General features: G+C 37.4%; 1 protein-coding gene across 7 annotated transcripts in view; it reads right to left on the reverse strand.

Moving 5' to 3' along the window:
- Positions 1-1,762: 1,762 nt before the first annotated feature.
- ADD1 (adducin 1) overlaps positions 1,763-19,682 on the reverse strand; it is a gene marked incomplete at both ends in the record, with an annotated part of 30,455 nt that continues 12,535 nt past the window's right edge. For 2 of the 7 annotated variants that reach the window (XM_081999296.1, XM_081999295.1), the window contains 7 exons: positions 1,763-2,115; positions 6,360-6,455; positions 7,231-7,605; positions 8,471-8,627; positions 14,496-14,588; positions 15,442-15,531; positions 17,371-17,472. In XM_081999296.1, the coding sequence (XP_081855422.1) occupies positions 1,763-2,115; positions 6,360-6,455; positions 7,231-7,605; positions 8,471-8,627; positions 14,496-14,588; positions 15,442-15,531; positions 17,371-17,472 (1,266 nt within the window). Of the gene's footprint in view, positions 2,116-6,359; positions 6,456-7,230; positions 7,606-8,456; positions 8,628-14,495; positions 14,589-15,441; positions 15,532-17,370; positions 17,473-19,682 lie in introns of all 7 variants that reach the window. The other 5 variants (XM_081999301.1, XM_081999299.1, XM_081999297.1 and 2 more) reach the window with 4 other exon arrangements.

Genomic DNA, 19,682 nt, shown 5'->3' on the forward strand with positions numbered 1-19,682 from the left:
CATGCAGTCTGGACTAAACATCACTGTTCGGGGGCCTCTCCCGCATACTGCCTCACCACAGCTTCTGCTCCACCGTACCTCTGCCCCCTCCACAATGGGCCACCTGTCCTCGCTCACCACACCAACCACCACCCCGAAACCTCTTCCCTCACTTGAAGCCTTCCGGCTCCAATTCTCCTTTGGGCTGCTTCCCCCAGCATCAGCACCTCCCATCCTAGCACAGGCCTCGTTCATCCGCAGCCACGTCCAACCGCTCAGCCTGCTGCTCGCTTGATGCTTTCTGCTGCGTGAATGTAAGGCATCAGTCTGCTATTTTACCAATTGCAACGTTTAATATTGTCCTAAAAGGTTACACCGGATTCTGTTACACACACTTACTGCACAACTGCGTGTCGCCCTCTCCCACGCAGGGGTGTCGACGTTCTCTGCTGTTAAAGCCAGAAATGCTGGCAGCAGGAACCAGGAAGGATTACCAACCCGCTGCACCTTCGGCAGGGGCAATTCCACATGGTTTCTGGAGAATTCCTGCAAGCTTTATCCATCTGATCTGAAACTACTGCTACGATTAGTGACAGACAGAAGCATGGCAGCAACTGGAAAACAGTGAATTCAGTGGTGAAAGTCATGTTCTTTGCCATGCTACATATTAAACATTTAGAGCGAACTGTGAAAACACACCTTTAAGGTTACTGGGGATTTCTGTACTTCACTGCTGGCAACAGAAATATTAAAGAAATGCCAGTTTTTGTAAGTGAAAATAATTAATATAACAAAAGGTTAAATATTCAGTGTAATGCATTTACATTTTTATGATGGGAAGGAACACAAAAGGCCGCAAATGGGGTTTATACGCAACAGCTTTGCATGGGCACCCAAGGGGGTTTTAAGAGGGTGCAAAAAGCCCGTGCTAAGGCCCAACACACAACTGCACCACAGTGCCAGCTGAAAAACTTCTGATATACTTGTAATACAGTTACTTTTTAACCTTTTCTAACAGCCAAATTACAAATGATTCTTAGGGAGGCAAGACTGAAAGACAAATTTCCCTTAAACTGTACTCACTAGAAAAAAATAAAAAGATTGGGCTCTTTCAACACACAACATGAGTGGAACACACAACAGTTATTTCAGTCCTAGACATCAAAGATGATTTCAAGTGCCAGTTATAAAATAAAACAAAGTGAAAAACACCTTCATTTTGTTACAATAGTCAGAGGGGAGGAAGAGAGGAAGGGCCGGACAGCCTCAAAGCTTGACTAAAACATGATCAGTAATTGCAAGCTTGCAGAAGTTTACGTGTCAGTCCAGGAATACAACTCCCTTGAAATCACCACTGCAAAAGCATCCTCTCTAAAAGTCAGAATTTAAGAAGGAATTTACTTGTGACTTGGAACAGAATATTGGAAAAGAACACTTCTTGTGGTAAGCAATGTGTGTTTTATTTTTAGTTGTGAATTTTTTTTTAATTCTTTCTTAAAGCAGTGCAGGCTTTAAATTAAAAATAGTGATTGAATGCCTTCCACATTTGATTACAAATTAGGGATCAGATCTGTGGCAGCTGCTGAAAACACAGGATTAGCACCTTTTTGGACATTAGTTTCTGGTTATAACCTTAAACAATCAAGCCATAACTTGAGGGGCTGGTTGGATTACTTGCTGCATTCATGTACCTAATAAGACAAAACACTTCAGTACGATCTGGTACATTCTAGTGGTTAATGAATTTTAAAATATGACAGTGTTTCTGCAGTGTGTTTGGCCTTTAGGAGTCACTCTTCTTTTTGCTCTTCTTCAGGAAGGAAGGAGTGCGAAACTTCTTTTTCTTTTTCGATGGGGACTTCCCTGGAGATTCATCGCTACCTGCATCAGCTGCCGTCCCCTCCTCCGCTGCTGGTGTTACTGGCTCTTCAGCGGGTGGAGACTGAGGTTCCTTATTTTCCACTGCAGGTGGTTCCGTTTGGCTTTTGGGCACATCATCATCACATCTCCCTTCCTCCTTTCCTAAGGGAGGGAAGCCGAGTGCTTCTGAAGGCTCATCAGGGGTGAGATCTGGGAGGGTTTGCTTGAAAGTTGCAGCGTCACTGTCATCTCTGTAGGTCTGGTCCTGCTGTGTCTCTAGTGGACGGACAGACAATGACACTGTTAGTTTACCTAAGTGTCCCTAGAACAGAGAAAGCCAAGCAAGTTGATGGTGAGCGCTCTCTATAAAAAAACCTAATATATTTACTCTGCATAAAAGCCTTTGTAATAGGTCTGTTCTCCTTTAGCTTTGGGCACAGAGACAGAAATAAGATATTCACAAAAGTTTTGGTTGGTTTCAAGCTTCTTACCACAAAACAGATAAAGCTGAATTCCGTCATGTGGGTGTAAACCAGCAAGAAAGTAACTGTTTAGACTTCTCTCATGTTTTATTCATAAAATTTGCAAGCACCATGAGATTTTGGTACAGTAAACAGGATTTAAACCTACAATTCTCACTGGCATGGAAGAGAGCGTCATGAAATTCTGTATCTTGATTCTTTTTTTCTTTTGGTGGCATAAAAATAACTGCTGGTTTGCAGTGATCCAATACATGCAAATCCATCAATTTCTAAACCGTTGGCTTGCCAATTTTTAATCACAATGCTTGGATTTTCATAATATTCTTCCACAAGATCTAACAGATGTTCCTTCAGAATATTTCCTATCACAAAGGCTTCACTTATTTTGCAAGATATGAGTATACATTATGGATTCCTGTAAGTCAAGTCCATGTATTCTATCAAATTAAATGAGCTCAGCAGGTTAGGCGACACAGCTATTTTTTTTTTCAGATGTATGTGATATTTAACAGCAAACCTCACCCACGGGTAAAGAAACATCAAAAGTCTAGTGATAACTTTATGTCCAAAGGGGAACTTTACCACTACCCCCTCAACTGTAACATCGCTGTGCTTCAGAGCTGTTCTGTTTAAAGCTCCTCTTTGTGTATCTATGTTTAACAACGAGCACTTTTTAAAGCTCCCTGTGATGTTCATCACTGCACTGTAGCAGAGAAGGACCTCGTTAGCTGTGCCAAATACGTCCCCGTTGATATTACATAAAGAGGAATTTGGAACAAAATCCAGGCCATACGCATTGTCAGGCACAAAAGGCAGGCAAACTGTTTCTTCCCCTTTTAAAATCTTGTTCATTTTAATTTGAAAGGACTGAAGGCTTTCACAAGAATTTACAGAAAATACTTGATACTTCCTCATTTTTCCCATGGAAATGACAATGAGTGTTCTTTTTATTTCTGCCAGATGGGATTAATAATCTTCTAATGTATCTGAGGGGGCTCTGTGCTGTGAATACCTACTCGAAAACCCAACATGTTTTGCCTACAGCATCATGAACTTCTAATAGGTTAAATAAACAAAACACACTAGTATTCAGTGCCAAACACTCAGAATGCACAAGTTAGCAGTTTAAAAGTTACAATGCAGGCAGGATTTAAAACAGAGTAAAAAAAGAGAAAGCAATTATGTGCATTACAAGCTGCCTCCTGAAGCTCTAGTTTAACCCGTGTACGTATGCGAGACAAATTTGTCAAAAGTACCACCTGCAGTTCTTCACTACCACTACACTCTTTTTGGATTTCATTTTACTTTTCAGGATTTAACTGAAAGCATGGCTGAGCTCCACTCCCTGGGATCCAGCAACAGGACACATGGGAATGGTTCAAAGCCGCGCCAGGGGAGGTGCAGGCTGGACGTCGGGAAGCATTTCTTTCCCGAGAGGGCGATCAAGCGCTGGAACAGGCTTCCCAGAGAGGTGGGCGATGCCCCACGCCCGTCAGGGTTTAAGAGGCTTTTGGACAATGCCCTTAACAACAGGCTTTAACTTTTGGTCAGCCCTGAACTGGTCAAACAGCTGGACTAGATGATCACTGTACATCCCCTCCAGCTGAAAATACTCTGCTCTATTCATTAGCTGGCCCAGTTCTTAGAATAGGCACCACAGTAGATTGTCAGTTTTATTTTATCTTTTTAAAAGAAGTTTAAAAGAATGTTTTAAAGTTTTAAAAAAGGGATTATAAATTCTTAAAGAATAGGAAGCTAGAGGCATGCAAACAGCATTTGCCAGTTGGCCTAAGCATTGGATAAATAGAAACAGTTTTATAACTCATTAATCCAGGACTGCTATCCCTCCCAATTTGTCAAATTACCATCATCTTCACTAAAGAGATTAACATTATGCTGGAATTGAACAAACATCTGTTTATCTAGATCGCTAAGGGCAACATTCTACCAGAATTAGGGAGATTTACAAATTCCACATTCGATAAAGTGTACAATATGTAAACGTCTTGCTATTCTACTTGATGGATTTCAGGAACGTAACTAGGAAGGTTTAAAAATCCATCTTGCTGCAAAACCTATTTACAGTTTAAGAACTCAGCAAGTACCTCAAAATTTCTAAGTTTTTTAGAATAATCATGTCTACATCCATGCTCTCCCTTTACATATACTGTAGCATAAGAGTTTGAGAAGTAACATTAATACTGGTGTATGTTTACAATTCACATTACTTATGGAAATAAAAGGTTTAGGGTTGTTTTTTTTTTTCCCCAGCACAAACGTGGACAAACATACAAACTAGGCTATAACTGAGTTAACACAAAACATTCTCCTGACTTCAGCTACACTTAAGTAGAAACAATATGAGGAAAAAAGGTTGAGAAGTGGCTGTATACAGAGAACATTGTCATTCAACAAAACTTCTGCCAAAGTTGTCATGGCGTAGACTTCCATTTACTCTTAAAATAAGTTTATGTTTGTACTCTAAAACTTACACAACTAGAAGAGTTTGTGGAACAAAAAGTTTAAAAGAATTTCAGTTTAAAAGAATTTTCAGGTTCATTAGTAACAACACAGTTGTCTACAATGTAGTTTGACTTTCATATCGATGACAAACACGCTGACTTTCAGATAGAACAGGACATACACATGGAAGGGGCCAAACATCCGTATTACTTTAAAGTATAATCTGATGCAGCCCAGCAGATCTAGCTGAAACAGCTGTAGAAGTTGCTGCTGTTCCTTGGCTGGAATTTGAATTTCCCTACAGCTGACATATACAACAGAGGAGTAGTTCCACATCCACTTCTGTGCAGAAGCCTGCTGGGTAGATTTAAATCAGTGGCAGTGGTAACACTTTTGCACTGGAACAGATTAGGAACTTTCTTCCATTTAATTACCAGGTCCAAGCTGTGTAGGTAGCAGCAAACTGGTGCAGCAGAAACTCCCAGATCTGTTTCAGCTATATCTGAAAGACAACTTCAGACTATTCCTTATGAAACTGAGGAATCGGACATATAGATATGGAAACACATGATGTCACTGTCACAGTCTCTTTTAAAGGGGGAGTGCATTTTAATGTAAGATCTGTAACTACCTAGAGTTTAACGAAATCAAGAACTAAAGAAATCAGCATCTCAACTGAAAAAGCCTGCTTTAAAAAAAAGCAAATCCAACAAAAAAAACCTTAGAAAACAAAGATGCAAGAGTGAAGCAAAGCACATAAGCAGGTCAGATTATGGAATGATACTTACTATGGTAACAGGTACTCTTTAGCATATCCATCTCCTGTTTGTAACGCAGCCACAAGAAGAAAAAAGCACAAGTAGAGAATCTATGCATTCATCACAGCCATTGTGTTAAGTTAGAAGAATGGTGCAACCATTCTTGTAGAAAACAGAATGAGATGAAGTAGTGAATGGAAGACTAACAGACAAGTGATATATCCAATGTACAAGGTAAAGGAAACAAGACAAAAATTAGATTACACCTGTTCAAGATTGTTATTTTATCCTTTTTTGAGGAAATTGTAGACTTTACCAGCCCTGCTCTCATTTTAGTTATGACTACCACCTAAGGTGAGCAAACAGTGATATTTAGATTCAAATTGAGTTGGAAAAAATATTTACTGAGGTGTAATCCAAGTACAATAATGCTTAAGAAATGTGCAATCAGTGAAGAAGATATACCAAAGCATCTAAATTTGTGTCTGGTTCAGCATCAGACACTATTTCATTTCATAAGAGCAAGTCTTTCTCGCAGGAAATGTACAAAAGGGTAAATCAGTTGAGAAACACCAAGAGATGACAAGGCAATTATAAAGAGATGAAATTTTGTCTTTATATTAATGCACACTTCTTTATTATTGTAAACATAACTCCTATTATACTCATAGTTCAGTTTCATATATTTTAGGTAGTATAAAAATAAAATACAAGAAATAATTTACCTTTATTAGATACTAGTTCATATATTTTCATGCGTCAGTCACTAATGATGCAGTTACTGGTTTCCCCTGGCCCTCAAATCAGAAGAACATACCTTCCTCTATTTTAATTGGCGTACTGGGAGGAGTGCGAGCTGCAGCATGATCAGGGGCACTTCGCTCTTTCTGCTGTCTGCCATCTTCTGAAGGTTCTGCAGATGTAGACAAAGAGACATTAAAAAGGCAGACAAACCCTTTCAGCATGTGAGAAAACCAAAGTGTCCTTTTGCTCCATACAGACAGGATACAAATACATTTTTCTGAGTCAAAATTCTGCCAGGATATTAAATAACACCAAAACAAGCAAAAGAGAATTAAGTGATAGTTTGATATTAAAAACACTGTTGAAGTCACAGTTGAGCTCTGTGGTGTGTGGGCCATCCCGCCCGCCCCATAAGAGGACATGAAGAATGTAATTGTTTATGAATTGCTTTATCATGCTGTTCTAAAGGAAGCTGTGAGGAAAAACCACAAAGGAAGGTATAAGCAAATATGGGGGGGTGAGGGGGGAAGGAAATGCTATCAGACCTACACAAGGTAACTCTCTTTTGCTTGCTTTGTATTGCTGAAACTTGGAGTAAACAAAATTGCATCCCAAAAGAAAAGACGACTGCACAAGTAATCAGAGAAACATGCAGTAAGTAAATGATTCAAAACAGATTTCACAGTGGTTTGTGAATTTGTTATTAGTAAGGAGGGTCCCCCTCGCTTCCAGGTTTAAACAGCCCTATATCCAAAGGAAAACATTAATAAGGAGTACACCGTATATAGAGAACAATATTAAAGCATTGTTCCATACAGTTCACCTGAACAGTTACAAGTGCAATCAGTCCCACAGACGAGAGTCAACTGACAGAATCTCCCAACGGTGTAGGTAAAGAGGTTGTTCCTTAGATTGCAAGCCCAACTGTACCATGTTAGTAATACCTGAGGCCTCAGCCAAAAGGTCAGGATTGGACCTTAATGCTTTGATCACTGCAGTATGAAATTCCTTATGGGAGGACTTCTGTCCATCTGGCTCTTCTCGGTTAAGATGTGTGATGACTTGCTGCGTGGTCTGACAAGAAACCCATGCAGCAGCAAACTGAGTGTTATCTAAAGATTTAGACAGTGATGATATGTCACGATCCTGCAAAGTCTTCGTATCTGTTCCTTGAAAGGTTTTGGATCTGCCTTTCAAATCCAGAGATTTTTTATCTGACGTATTTTGCTCACTGATGGTCTGATTTCTAAGCAATGTACTCTGTTCCCCAGCTGGTGTCTGTCTCAGTAACACAGTCTCTCCATACTTTGATAGCTTATCTAAGAAGGATGTAGCAATGTTACTGAGACAATAAACGTACGCAGTTATACAGGCATAACAGCAGAGCATCCCACCCCACACAGCCCGATACTTGATTAACCGAACATGTAACAGTCTACACTGGCTCCTGTGTTGCCTTATCAAAAAGCAGAAGCAGGGAGAGCACACTGCAAAATAAATGGCACTTCTGGTTCCTGCATCATCTGAATTCAAAACTTAACAACAAATGCGCATCCTAAGTATCATCCCTTAAAACTATAGAGAAGTAAAGCAGGATAACCGCTTCAGATGCAGTAATGATCTCTTTTTTACAGCACAATTCTCTCGTAATTCTGTGAAAATTTAGAAAGTCCGTTTTAGGGGAAGTCCCCAAGACGTGCCATTTTGAAGCAGCAATCAAATGTTGTTCTGTATCTTCACCATTCAACAGATTTCCCACATCCACAGTTTTCAACAAGTTAGTCTAGGGTGAGAGAATGATGCTGTTCTCTATCTCTAGCGCAAAGGGAAACAAAGTGGAACATTCTGCAACACTTTGCAGTACCTAAAGAGTTTTTCTGACTTAAGTTTCAAGCTTTCAACTTCACAATAGCAGCAGTAACTGGCCATACTAAACACTCCAGTTCGTCTGCTAGGGTAAGTTTTAAAATAAGATCTATGCCTTTTACAGAATACTCCATTAACATTTAGATCACATATTCTACCTCCAGTATGCTTTTTAAATTTCTAATTCACACTGGAAAAACTGAAACACACAAAAGCTGGATAATTTATCCATGGCCTTTGCAGGTAACCCACCTTCCAATTAGTAAACTTGCTGTTATTATAGTCTATTGCAGAAAAAACACACACAGAGAAACCAACCTTCTGGTCCCTTCTGCTTTCTTTCTACTTCTTTGCGATATTCTTCTAGTTCTCGATCAGTGAGCTTATTGAAGGGGTTTGGTCCTGTTGTGCTCACTATGACTTTTGGCTGATATTCTTTCTCAATTATTGCCTTTGACGCAGTCACCAGTTCTCCCTGACAAAAGAAAATTAAGATACATCTGCAATCGGGCAGTAACTTGCAGGAGCCTGAGAAGTACAGAGACTACAAAGCAATCAAAAACAAAACAAGAAGATATTCTGAAAAATGCTACATTAATTTTTTTAGATTTAAAAAAAACCTACTACAGATTTTTTTTTTTAATTTTATCAACAGGTTAATATAAAGGAGAAAACAGGTCTCATTAATTACTCTTACAGACACATCAGTGCTTCCACCAGGGAATATCCACCATTAAGCAGTAAATCAAACAGCACCCAAACAGTCTAACTGAATTCTATCTTAAGTCACAGAATTATCAATTTTCTTTTTCTCCCCACAAAAGAAACAGGATACCAGCCCCAACTGCATGGCAGTCTGGGCACAGAATACCTATAGAAGTTCACAGGACTCAGCTCATAAGGATTTTTATTTGTGGTTTGTTTTGGGGTTTTTTTTGTTGTTTTGTGGGTTGGTTTGTTTTTTGTACTAAGGGAAAAGCCATTTCTAGTAGCTACCGCATAACATCTAACAGATGTTATAGTAAAAAGCCATCTTGTACGTGTTCTGTATACACCAGATCAACAGTTTATTACAAGCAATTTTAAAGTAAAGTTAACTGTAATCTTATACAAGTTAGCATATTTACATTTATAACATTTGTCATACAAGCCAGATAAAAAGTTACACAAATAAAAGTAAAACATTAGCAATGCTAAGAACAGTAAGTTCCAATGGACAAAAGCAGCTGTATCAGAGATTCTTTAATGCTAAGGTTTTTAGCTTTTCTTCTCTAATCATATAGTAAAGCTAATGACTTCAGTAGCCATTGGCTTTTTCATACAGAAGATGCTTGCCTGGATAGCTGCTGTATCTTTCAAGTGACTTAAGCATTTAGTTTTTTCATTGGATATACAGAACTCTATGGACACTAGTTTGGAAAAGACTGATGTGTGGTCTGTGCCTTGTGTCATTGTAATATCTGAATTGTCTTCACTGTTGAAAAGAGGTATCCAAATCCCATCACCAAATCTGTGTGGGTTATTGATTGGCCCAAGTCATCTTCATATTCAAATGTTATTGGTACCCATATTTAGAAGAAAGCATTAGAAAGCACAATTCAAAAATAAATACCACCTGAACAGAGACACAAACATTCCATTCTATGTCCATACTTGACGGACAAGCACGAGATCTTCACCGTAAAACTGAAAATGAAATTAGACCGAGTACTGTTTTGGATGCCAAGAGCTGCTTTGGACATGCTGTCAACACCAGAAAGGTGTCAGACAAGAATGTCCAGATGGAACGAGGGCAAGAGCAGTTAGATTATTTCTGAAAGCCTCATGAGAGATCTCCAGAAATCTGGTCTAGAGCAGTCCAGGGAGGTAAGAACAGCTGGTTGTTAGAATCTATGCTGCTCTTCAGGAAGCAAACGCCATCCAGAAATACTGAGGAACAAACAGCGTAACAAGTCTCCACTAAGATCCTGAAAGAAACTGCTGGAGAGCAACAGCTCTAAAACATTATAGATGGCCTCTGTTTTGCCATAAAATAAGATGAACTCTCGTTTCAGAGGCAGAATGTCAGTAGAATGTCAGAATCCTTTTCTCAACTACTGCCATGAAGCACTAGTTGTCTCAATACCATAGAACCTCTGCCTTGACAGTCACGGATTTTACTACAGGATAATGCATTAAAAAGTCACAAAAACATCAAGCTTTGTACAAATCCTAATTGTTTTTTAGAAAACGTAAAAGACCCCCAACGCTACTGGTCCCAGCTTTTAATGATAGCAGAAAATTGGTGCCCATAGCAGTTTTATATTTCCTCCTCTATCTCTGCCCACCCTTCAAACAAAATAAGTCGTTTTAACTGAAACTCAAGAAGTAGCAGGGTCTTGCAAAGCACTGATCTCAGGCAGTGTTTCTAGAGTTTTCTAGGATTACAAAAGGCAACAGAGGAACAAGACATACACAGTGCGCACTGGTATCGCCGGAATGTTTAAGAATCTTCGAATCTTGTCTGCAAGTTAAATCCAAAATGACTAGGTAGAACAACTTTCACATGAAACAGTTTTACTGAATGCCTATTGAATTAATAATGAGAAACAGCAAGACATGCAGTTTGCAGCAAGACGACTAGTGCACTGGCCTTATGCGTTCTCCTCAAGAGTGTACCTTTGTTAACTACTGGGAATAAAAGCAGCGCATCAAGCTTACCACATCTACTAAATTTAAAAAACAACAAACAGACCAAAACCAAACACACACATAAACCACACCCACAATCAAAACAGTTTTTCTACTAGCTGAATATCTTTGACACAAGAGAAGTAATACTGAAAAAGATCAGAGGCAGTGACAGTAAGCATTACAAAGTAAAAACACTTATGTTTTTTGGACCATAAAAGCAGAAAAATTAATGAGATACCAGAAAGGCAAACTTCTGATCTGCTAAAGGTTGTTTCCAGATTAACACATCCAGCTTTGCTCTGTATCAAAAATATGGAAGCAGTTCAAAGGCCACTTATGAAAATTGTAAGGGTAGAGGTACTGATTCCATGGGGAAAATCACAGTAGTTTATTAGTAAGTTCTGCAACATGATTACTCTAAAACATGTATAAACCAAAGAAGTAGAGATGCATTACTTCACAGAATAGGCCACAGAGCAGCCTTTCAAGAATTCAAATAAAAACAGACACTCAAAATGAAGAGAGTAACACGGGACAGAAGGAAAATGAGTATAAAAGACTAAAAAAAAAAAAACCAGTACAGGTCACATTTTAGATTGTTAAATGTGACACTAAAATAGACAAGACTTTGCAGAGCTATCAACCTGCCCATACCATTCAGAGATTCCTATAAACGTTCAGGAAAACAGAACAAGAAAATTGGTCTGGAGTTGCTTCCAATATTAGAGAGCCTGTAGAGAGGGAATAAATTCCCATGTAAAAGACTGTCACTCTGTTTCCACACAGAATGACATGCAAAAAACTAACGTCGTAGTGACTTCATCTGGATTATGCTGATACTGGTATTATTTTGCTGATTCTACTACTAATTTTGATGACTACTTGAAGTTTGATTGCATGTGTAAGCGCCTGAATATCAACAGCATTTTCTCCACTGTAAGAAATAATGGACAGATTACATTCATGAACAGAATATATTTTCACTCCTGAGAATTTTGTAGGCGCATACTCTCCCTGCAAAGATCCAACAAAGGGAAAGTCGTTTATAGCTAATGTTGTCCAATATACCTTCGTATTAAACCTGTATCTCACACAACCTACAAGGAAACTTTAGATTATCAAGTCATTTTGCAACTTCTCCACCAAATCTTGCTTTCAGAGAAAAATCAAAATTGCTAGGAGGTGATCGTCACTTAGCAGGCAAGCACTTCATCTTGTTCACAGGGATAGATATGAGCAAAACTGGCACCTTATACATGCCAATTTTTCTCTTAATCAGACAGTAGGTTCATAATAATAGTCTAGAGTTAACAATTTCTCTTAACACAATCTGTCATTAAAGCAGTGCCTTTATCCAAAAAAACCAAGATTCTTAAAAGTACTGTTCATGTAGAAGTCGCCATTAAAACACAGTGCCACCTCTGGGGCAGAACTGAGAGGCTCTTCATGAAAAACAAAGCCCCAAAATTTCCATTCTAAAGGAAGAGACAGGAAATGGGTCATTTCCCTTGTACTTAATATTCTTGGAAATTCATGTGAATTTACTTTTTTTCAAATCAGATTGCAGAATGGTCTTTGTAACCAACATTCCATCTCATTCAGCCAAGACTGCAGCAGAAGCTTAGTTAGTCAAGTCTGTAACACGACTAAAATTACATCATGCACAAGCAGCTTGTGTTGTAACATGGCCAGGACTTCTGAGAACATGGACAAAGCAAATGACAAGGCAAAATGGAGTATTTACTACTGCAGCCATAGGCACGGAAGACTCCAAGCATTACATGCATACCATACACAAACAGGATGTTTTTCATCCGAAACAGTGTTCATTAGTGTTGATATAACTCTCAGTGTTAACTGAAAACATAATATATTTTGAGCATTACTGCAATCAGATGGAACTTTTTACTTTAACCATAATAGAGTGTCAAAGAATTTGTCAACTGAGAACTAGTAATTATCTGGTACCTAAAAGTCCTTAAGTCCTTGATGTACAGGTCTCCTCAAAGTTTCACATGAAGTCTATGTGGGCATCATAAGACTGCTTACACTTCCTTTAGTCCATAATACACAACTGATTTTTGGCATACAGTTTCTAGGAAATTTCTCTGGTGGGTTTTTTTGTTGTTTGGTTCACTGGGGGGGTTGTGGGTTTTCTTCCCCCAACAGGAAATTATTAAGCATTCAGGTCACAATCCATATTAAGATAATAAAGATTATGAAATAGGCGACTCCTACTGTAATTAACATTGTGATCTAATTTTACACAAAACTAATTCTAATTTCAGCAGGAAAGCACTTTCACACCACCACAAAAAGGAAACATATTATTTGGACATCTAAACCCTAACATTATACTAGGCAAAATCATATAACCAATAGACCTTTTGTTAGCTCCTTGCCATCTACAAAAATCCATGTAAAATATTTGACTAGTTTTATAGAAAGATGATGCCATTATTCAAAAGTAGTACTTGAAAGATATCTTACACATCATTGGTGAAAGAAACTGCTTGTGTTGTGATAACCAACGAATGACTATCATAAAAATAATTTTCCACTTCGAAGGTATTATTACGCAGAAAATAAAAGGCATGCACTGCCTGGAAGAATTTGGCTTTGTTTTATTTTTCATCTTAAATCTGTAAATAGTATTTTATTAATTTTCCTTTCAGCATATGGATAAACCAAACTGTAATCTGAAAAACATCATTATCAAAATTCTTACTATGATACAACTATCTACAATACAAACTGGCTCATTACACTAGAAAGTGTTATAAAGTCATGAGATTCACAACAATGATGTAATTCAAAGTGTTCGGGTTTTTGATGGGAAAGCTATTCTGATAATGAGATGTTAGGCATGACCTAAACCCATTTAAGAATCTTTTAGGTAAAATACTGGAGCAGAAGAGACACTGATGCTTATTTACACACTGTGCTTCCATGCTAGACCACCTCTAAGAAACTCCTTCAAAACCTAGGCGAGAAACACAGCTAAGGACAGATTGTTTCCAATGTGCAAACTGTTCCTGTTTACTCAGCCTCAAAGGACGGCCCACCCCCCCCCCATCTCTTGAATTTATTCTTTATTTAAAGTATATTACATAAGCAGAAGCATGATTACATGTTTGAAAGCCAATTGATTTTTGAAGTGTGAAGCATTACTCAGCAACTCTTGTAGATAACCACAGGAAGTTTTAAGGAAACAAGATCTCTAGCGATGTAGGATCAAAAGTTGACCGTGTTTGTCAGTATGGCGCACTCTGAACATGTGGATATCTTTGGAATTACACTGATGTAATCAAGCTGAGTTTAAGCTAACTCAAAATGGATCTCAAATTAGAGTAATTCAACACTAACAGCATGCGCAAAGAAACGCACTATATGCAGAATCTAATGAGCACCTTAACATCAAGTGTTTCCTCACCAGCCTCTACAGACAATGAAAAAGATCAAAATCCTTAAAAGATACTTTATCAGGGTAAAGTAACTACTTGTATAGTTGCATATACACAATTTAGAGATCCATCCTTTTTTTTCGTCCCCCCCCCTTTTTTTACTTTTCTAACCAAATCATTAGCTAACAGAAGGAAAAGGTCAGGGTAAGGAAGAGGTAAAATGAAGGGTGAACAACAGTATTTAGAGCAGTATGACAGGGCAGTACCTTTCTAACAGACAGAGATTTAGCGGGACTAAAGGCCTGCTCTGTGAGATCGAGCCCTTCAATAGATTCCGTACAGTCTGAGAGGGGAGCATCCTGCAACAGTAAATTGAGTAAACAGAGCAAACCGAGCCCAGGCTTTAAAACATCAACCAAAAGCATTATGACGGTTGCTAAAAACATGCAAAGAAACGGTAACTGGTAGATAAAATTGCAAATGACAATGAATTGACATGCACACAATATGACACCCAACATGAATAATGCCATAGTCATGATAAGACTTGCCAAACTTTTTAAAGTATATCAGAAAATATTTATCTGGGTCAGTTAAAGCACTCAGATATATAGAGCTTTAAAGTCATTCAGCTATACAGTATAACTGTATAGCTCTAATTCTTACTTTGCTTTGAGCTATGATTCATAGACAAAGTCTTTTGTATACCCAGATATACTGCTTTTAACTTTTATTGACGTTTAATAGCTTTTTTTCCAAACTACTCTTCAAATAAAATATAATGCAGCATGATAAAACATATTTAACACACAACACTACTGCCCCATAGTGAGCCTGCTGTGCCCAGTATTAATACTTCAAGATACATAAACCTGGAAAACAAACAAACAAAAAGCTGTCACAAAGCCCAACTAGTTTTGAAGAAGAATCTAACTCGTACAAATAAGCCTTCTGAATTTCATGCATTACATTCAGCAAAAAAAAAAAACACAAGCATCCTCCGCAGACATGCTTGGGTTACATGGCTGAAGCCTCTTAAATTTCTGATCCTGAGCACTCTCGCAAAGACAACGGTGTTACCTCTAAGACTTACCTTATAAACAGTTACTCTCTGCCAATTAAAGAATAATTTTATAGTGATATATTAGGTGAAAGCAGAGGATATCGTAGATTAAATTTAAGCTAATAGTTTTAGGCATTTTATACTCTTACCTGTACAAGACTCCTGTCCACAACTACCCCAGAAAGAACCTGTGATTGAGGGCCCGCAGTTTTAATATCTTGTAAATTTTGCTCTCGGATCTGTAAAGGAAAGCAGCAGAATACAGTCACATGAACAACAGAGAGAAGTTAACCACATTTTCATATTTAAAAAAGGACTGGGTGAACCTGCCAATAGGCTGCAACTAGTGTAGATTGCTATGGTCCTACACATCAAATAAAGCTCTGCTTATAAACACCACTTGATATGTGCTCAGGTTCCTAGTTGTTTCCTCACATTTCTCAGAATTTAGTCTTTAGGTACTGTCCTGTGCTTTTTAGTACTGGCTCATGTTAAAACTCTACAGATAGATAACACACACTTTCAGTTTGTGAATAACACTGAGGAGAGTAGAGAACCACTTACATCTTTATGTAAGTCTACTGCATCTGACTGGTCATTTACAAGTTTCTGTCACTAGCCTATTGCACCACAATATTATCTTCCTGAAGAATTTACTGTAAAACACTGCACAACATTCAATTCTTACATCTAGTCAGGACCATATTCTCAAAAGGACGTATGAATATTTTTCTATGCATAAGCTGACACTCAGTACTAAAATGCATCACTTTTGTTGCATCCTAAATACCTCTCAGATTTTCCATACAGATGATGGGAACAGAAACTGGGTATTTAAAATTAGATGTTATCTATTTAAATTAGATATCCTACAGAGCTAAAGAATTCCTAACAACTGACTTGGAACAAGAACCAGAATATTTTAGAAATAAATTCTAAGATAAATGAAGAAAAGGAAGCATCCTGAAAGACCTCTACTTTACAAGTAAAAAGGACATTCAATTTATATAAAAATGCATGCATACAAGTATAGAAACACAAGGTATTACTAATACTTGGTATTTCAGAAAGTATGAAGATCCTGCATCATCTGTACTTGTTTCTAGTTTACTACCCTTCTTGTCATCAGGAAAGTAAAAAGTTTCAAGTTTTACTTCTCTCCTCTTAGTCACTTCATTCAAGTTTTTAATACAGCAATATTTGTGTTTCAAACACCAAGAAACTTCTTGGCAATTTCACCAGACTTCTCATTTCAAGTGATTATTATTTTATTGTGCCAAGCCAGGAAAAGCAAAAGCTCTGTCAGCCTTATATAAAACATTTTAGTGCAAGTCAGTATTCCTGCTAGTACCCCAGCACACAGACTTTCCTGTGACATAATGCTAACTCCCATGTTCCATATGGCCATCAGAAGCAGCAAAACTATCCAGAACAAGTTACTAAGTAGTAACAAGATACCAGTGCATATTTTATACTTTAAAAGAAATAAAGTGAAAAAGCCCCAATGCATTCAATGCTTTCCTGTTGGTATACTGGTGACAAGAAGATCTGAAATCTGAAGACTGGAAAATTAACTGCTAGGTCATTTAAAAAAAAATTAACATGCAGTTCCAAAGGCCCAAAAAATCTCTGCAACAATCACACCCTATTATAATATAATAAAATATAATGTGGAGAGATACTCGCAGACTTCTTTGTCTAGGCTAAAAATTCACCTCGTGAAACCAAAACAGGACAACACGTCACTAATGCAAAACTATGATCTAAGGGAACAGAATTACTACCATAAATTCAGTGGTGGCTGTTTCAGATATCTCCAGCAATTGGTCTGACAGTTACAAAATATAGGACAATGCAAGTCTTCATACAGTGGAGAGTAATACAATCTTTTTCCAAGATGAATTCAGAATATTTAGGAATTGTTTCACTATCTTGTTATAAAGGGACAGGACGATACCAGAGCTGTGTTATTGAGCCCTAAAAATTTCACTATAGAAAAGTAAGTTAGTTCATTACAAGCATACAACTTAATTGTAGTGATGACCAAAAAAAAAAGTTATTTTACTGCTATTACAAACCTTGTTCCTCATTTCTTGGACCTCCTTTGGATTGGTGTTCAACGGAACAAACAGGTTGGGGACCGCAGAGGTGGCAGTTCTATGTCCATCCTCTTTAGTCCACTGTAATATCAAGAACAGTTGAACAGTCAGAATTGCTGCAATGGCTATGGACACTCAGAGCAGCAAATTTACAGAACAGTTGATCATGCATTATACATAGCAGAGAACTGAACCAATGATTATATTCTTCTATTCATTCCTAAGACTGTTTAAGTTGCTTCCTTCTTCAATAATATAAACTGTACCTTCAGATACAATTATAAATATCAGAATCATTCTATTAAGTCAAGCCAGTAACAACAACAACAAGCTAGAGAGCCAGTTAACTTGCAAATAACATCCACCCAAAATGATGCAATTACTACACCTGCGTGCAATTCAGAGATTATGGAGACTGAAAGGTTTTTAAGTTGGTTTTCTGTGCACTTGATCACACTGACAACTGCAGTGTTCTGTGTTTTTTTCTAAAAACAGTCTACTTCTCCCTTTATGAAGAGACATATTAATACAGGAGTAGGAAAAATCCAATATAATTACTTATTTCTGAGGACATTTTTATCAGAAATTTCACAAGGAGTTCGTATTTGTTTAAAAAGGACACTATACTTTAGCCAAGCAGAAGTACAGCATGATCTAAGACATGATCTCTAAATCCCTGTTATTGCCATTTTCATTTTCTGCACTGGGTGTTTTTACAAAATAGCACAAGAGAGACAGAGAGATCATTGATTCAATCCTCTGATACTCAACAAACATCAAAGCGAACTTAAAGCATAAGATGACAGAAGTATGAAAAGCAATGTGATGTCACTAACCAGGTTTAGTGAATGATTCTGTACTGTGAAGCAAGAGTGGGCATCACCAAAGTTTTGCATTAAAACAAGCTACTTCAGCAAAATGTTCTGTTTCCAGAATTAGTTTCTGCACAAATAAATAGCTGTATCAGCACAGCAACCTAGAGGAACAGTTTGGTGATGTCGAATATTTTATAACTCATAGCTCAAAAGGTTACAAAAATATCCCAAACACAAACTTTAAGCGCTTCATGGGTTCTTCATAGAAGGTTGCTTTATTTGATCAGTGCATTTAGTATGGAGCTCTGTTTAATTTGATGCACAACTAAGTCTTTTACCTTAATATATTTATTATATGTGGTGTCCTAATTTCCAATCATATTACATAGGAAATGCACTGAAAAGTAAAGCAAACCTGTTTATAGAGCAAATGCTATGCGTTTTTTCCTGAGTAACTTCAAGAAACAATAAGATAGCCAGAAACCGTCAAACTTCAAAAAGCAACAGAATTTTAAAATGTTTTGCAACTATAAAGTAAAAAATGGAATGAACATGGAGCTGTGAAATACTCACTGATGATTATCTTCTCAGATAAAAACTACTCCAGCTTTTTATTAAAGATAATTTTTAGTCAAAGCATATATAAAACCAACCTCAACATAACAAGCCACTTTTTCTTTAGATTAATAACAAGCATTAAAAAATTTAAATACACAAACCTGTTATACTGCATGAAATTTTCTATTGCTTCAGTATATCACTAAACAAGACTAGTTTGAGCAGGAATTCTCCTTCAATCTTGCACTAATAATTTCAAATATAAAATACTACCTACTTTGTAAGCTAAGGTTGAAAAGCGCAAACTGCTCCAAACATATGCATATCTTTAAGCTTTCTTCCAATGAAGGCAAAACTACAGCTGAGTTTAGTAAAATGTTGATAGTACAAACAATATACGTATATATTAATTTCTTAAACCAAAAAGAATAAAAATACCACAGAGAGAGAGAGATCCTCTGTTTTTTCAGGGCTTTCTACATGTTAACACTATATATTTCAGTACACGCATTGCATGAGTAATCATTCCATAGAAGTATTCAAAATATAGAGAACTCTGAATGTATTCAGAGGAGAAGCTTAGTTTTGTAGGGGTAAGAAAGAATGAAGAGGTGTTCTGGAAACAAAAAAGTGTGGTTTTTTTCCTTTTCATGAGTACTATGAGTTTATTTTTAAGACTCACCTGTAACCATACTACTACTATACGTAGTACCTCTACTGAAGTACTACTGAACTACTATAGTTCAGCTTGAAGTAAACCGTTACAAAAGCTTGTGCATGTGCAAATCCCTGCCTACTTTTTAGATGTCCTGTATATGCCCAAGAAATTACCAAAACCACAGTTACACACCAACAGCTACTGATGTCCATTTGAAAGCATTTGATACTTTTGCTTTTCAATTAACATATCTTTCAGTG

This window comes from Phaethon aethereus (assembly GCF_964289735.1).
Source record: "Phaethon aethereus genome assembly, chromosome: 4".
In the NCBI taxonomy this organism is placed as follows: domain Eukaryota; kingdom Metazoa; phylum Chordata; class Aves; order Phaethontiformes; family Phaethontidae; genus Phaethon; species Phaethon aethereus.